This window comes from Larimichthys crocea, unplaced genomic scaffold (genome assembly GCF_000972845.2).
Source record: "Larimichthys crocea isolate SSNF unplaced genomic scaffold, L_crocea_2.0 scaffold25214, whole genome shotgun sequence".
NCBI lineage: Eukaryota > Metazoa > Chordata > Actinopteri > Sciaenidae > Larimichthys > Larimichthys crocea.
In genome coordinates, this window is record NW_020853340.1 from 417 (window position 1) to 3,976 (window position 3,560).

The 3,560-nt window shown below is 41.5% G+C and overlaps 1 protein-coding gene across 1 annotated transcript; it reads right to left on the reverse strand.

The window, feature by feature from the left end:
* Positions 1–439: 439 nt before the first annotated feature.
* LOC113744863 (WD repeat and FYVE domain-containing protein 3-like) lies at positions 440–3,531 on the reverse strand (the record flags this gene model as incomplete). The annotated part of the gene is made up of 3 exons (XM_027275916.1): positions 3,388–3,531; positions 923–1,112; positions 440–654 (listed from the first exon to the last, which is right to left on the reverse strand). Coding segments are annotated over exons 2-3 (293 nt in total), but the record flags the coding sequence as incomplete, so codon positions are not given.
* Between the last annotated feature and the right edge of the window lie 29 nt (positions 3,532–3,560).

A 3,560-nucleotide genomic window follows, 5' to 3' on the forward strand; every position in this document is an offset into this window, starting at 1 on the left:
TTTACAATCTCTCTATCTTAATCTCTCATCTCTGTGATGTCGGCTATTAAATAAACGCAAAAAATAAAAGAATAAAAATGACTAAATGTTGCTAAATGTCCAATATCTCTAACATGCATGTTAACTCAATGTCAGCGGTTGCCTCGTAGCATGTGTAACAGTAGCACTTATCTCAACACAGGCTGATTAAAAATACTTCCTCTTATAAAAGTTATCTTCATATGAATCACAAAAATGCATTGTGTGGATACACAACTACACTGTTTTTGATCCCTAAAAGGTTGCTCCACCACATTATAAGTGGTCAAAAGCTGTACAGGACGTGATGACATAAAACAAAAAAAGGTGAAATGACCTAAAATGGCCAAATGTCTTTTTCTTTGAAAAGAGCAAATGAAATACTGATATTTGCTAAAAGGACAGTATTAGTTATTTGTACCTGAGTGCCATTGGCTGCAAGGCCTGTGAAGCCAGCCTCTCAAACATCCTCTGCAGTGGCGGGTGCAGTGGGTGGTCTTCGTCTCCCAGGGCCTGACTACAGCGCTGCAACAGCCGCTGGTGGAGGCATGCTTCACACAACACCTGCTGGTTCCTCTCACTGTTCACCAGGAGCTGGAGGATGTTGGCCACTGCCAGCTGTAGATCAAGGGCATGCTGGAGAGAGGAAGGGGGAGGATTTTAGTTTTCACTTTTATATTTGATTTACAGGACTGTTGCGTCAATACTGTATGTTGACGTCACCATCATTTTTGTATTGAGACACAAGCATGCCCGACTCAAACTGTCTGGTTGGTTGTGACATGTAAAAAATATGTGCGTCCAACTGACAAAAAAAAAAGGTCTTTCCTGCCCTGGACATGACCTCTTCACCCACTTTAACAGGAAGTGCATGTTAGCACATTTCCTTCTTGTACTTCCTCACCTCTGGCTGGCTGTCGGAGGAGACGGAGGGTAGCAGGTCCAGCATGGCCAGAACGGCCCCCGGGTGGATGACCACCATGTCAGATGAAGACGAGGAGGAAGCGGGGTGGGAAGTGTTGGCTAAGTGGAGCTTCAGGTCTGTTAGGGCTTTGACTGGGGCAGGAGGGCCTGAAGTACCGTAGTAACCTTGTCTGGGAGAACAGGAAGAGAGAAAAGGTCACATTTAGTTAGTGAGTCAACTGAGACATATCTTCCATTCAGAGATAAATTACAGAAAACAAGTTTATGAAACTGACTCTTAAAAATACAGGTGGCTGCTAAATATTCAGATTTACAGAAGAAACTTTGTTTCATAGCTCAGTGCAAACATTCTGTTAAATAAATACAGTATTAGCATTGTATTTAACACTCCAACTTGATTCAAGATGAGTCAATCGACGTCAAACTTCAGTGATCAGGGTGTCAGCATAAAGTGCTGGAGGGGTTTGGATATCAGGCAGGAAACTTAACTGGGTTGTTCACATTCACAGTGGCAAGTGGAAGTGTCTTGAATTGTTTTCAGAGTATCATCTGCTGCATTTCATGACAAGAGAGGATGAAGTTTCCAGAAACAGACACGGTAGACTTGTGTTTGGCTGCGTGTGTCAATGCATGTCAATCACACGACTGTTGGTATTCTTATGCTTATTCATGCTATAAACCTGCTTAGATTTTGTATGTAGCATGAATTTGGGACACACATTTTAGTATGGACGATGAAATAGCTTTTTTTGTGTGGAAGGAAACCTTCAAGAAATCTAACAACACTCATGTTTTCACATGTAACCACTGTTTTTAAGATTTAGGCAGATCAGTTTGTCCGAGGAGTCAGCAATGGAAATATGAAAAACTAATTGCTGTATTTGTAAATCTCGAACTGCTGCCATTTTCTTCAAGGCAAAAGCTCATTGCACAAGATGTTTGGAGCTACTGAATATCATTTGGATAGATGGGAGACGTTTTCATCTGAATCAAACCAAGCAAATCCTGAGCAAATAGCATCTTGTTGTCCTCACTTCTGATGCGACTGCAAGAATTTTGTGTACAGAACACTGTTCCTGCCTTACTATCATCATGTGATGTCATGTGAATTGTGACACAGTGTTATAAAAAAAAATGAACAAAGAGCTTTTAGTGAAGTACACAAACAAGGACAAGGGCCTCAACACTGCTAATTGTCAAATTAGTCCACCTCATGAATATGCAGCCTTGGAGAGGATCCAGGCAGACAGACGTGGAGACTACTGAGAGGAGACCCCCAGTTTCACCTTGATACTTGTTATAGCTCACTGAAGCAGAGTACATTTAAAAAGCTTCAGCTGAGAGAAAAGAGAAGCAAATGAGGGGGAGGAGCAGGAGAGTGAAGAGGAATGCGACGAGAAGTAAAATGCCCACTTTTAGACCTACAGTGATTTGGCTGAGCCTGCACACTTTTCCTTGCCTGAGAGTAGCTGTGGAAAAGTGGTTCAAATAAAAGTGGTGAGAGAGGACACATTTCACTGTGGTGGTGACCAGTAGTTTGGTTCATTTTTGTCGCTTTGTCACACAGTACTGATTTTGGAGTTTTCGCAACTCCAACTGTTCTGACAGAGCATCACCAGACAGATTTTTTCCAGAGGGAGATGAGGAGTCATCATCATTGCTCTATCCGTACAACAAGAAGTAATTAATGAGAATTAAGACGTGAAGAATTGAGATCAATGGAATTAAGAACATCTCTACATTTTTAGACTTGCCTAAAAGATAGGCCTGAGGTAGAAAAGTTCATAGTTGACAAAAGCAAAAGAAACTAGTGCTGAAATAAGTCAATCAACAGAAAATACATTTACAGCAAAATCATAGCAAGTTACTGTATCAAGTTATTCATCAAAAGTGAGGATTTGCTGTTTCCATTTTATTCATCGATCCATTATCTGTAACCACTTATCCTCATCAGGGTCACAGTGGGGCTGGAGTCTATCCCATGGGCACATAATAGATGGACATGGGAAAAGCAGCAAATCATCATATTCGAGAAGTTGGATCCATCAAATATTGTAAAAGTTGTAGATCAACTAATTGATCAGCTGACTATTGTTTTTTAGCTCTCATTTCACTTGAATCTCTGGGGTTTGGACTGTTGGTCAGATTAAAAAAGAAATGAAATTTGTCATTTTTTCATTATTACTTTACTTTTTTATGTTTTCTCTTCAGTTATTTGGCCCAAATCTGAATTCTTCTTCCTCGTAGAAACCTGCTACATGTCTGTAACTGACAGTTAGCACCATGCATGCACACTTTCATGATTTGCTAACACATTCATGTGACAGTTGGATGGGTTTTATGATAATTCTGCCACTTGTGGGCACTCTTTAGCGTTGACTGAAGGTGAAGGAAAATGGAGAGGAAGTGATGAGAGTGAAGAAAGTGGCAGAGCACTGTAGCTACCTCTTCCTGGCGAGTGCTGGCGTGCCCCACGGCGAGGGCAGCGAGGTCTCATGTGTCAGGCAGGGAGGCACCTGCTCCGCACGGCTGCATGGCAGAGCGCGCACACACACACACGCAGGAAAACACGCACACAAGCATGCACATACACACCCAAAAAAAAAAAAAAAAAAAAA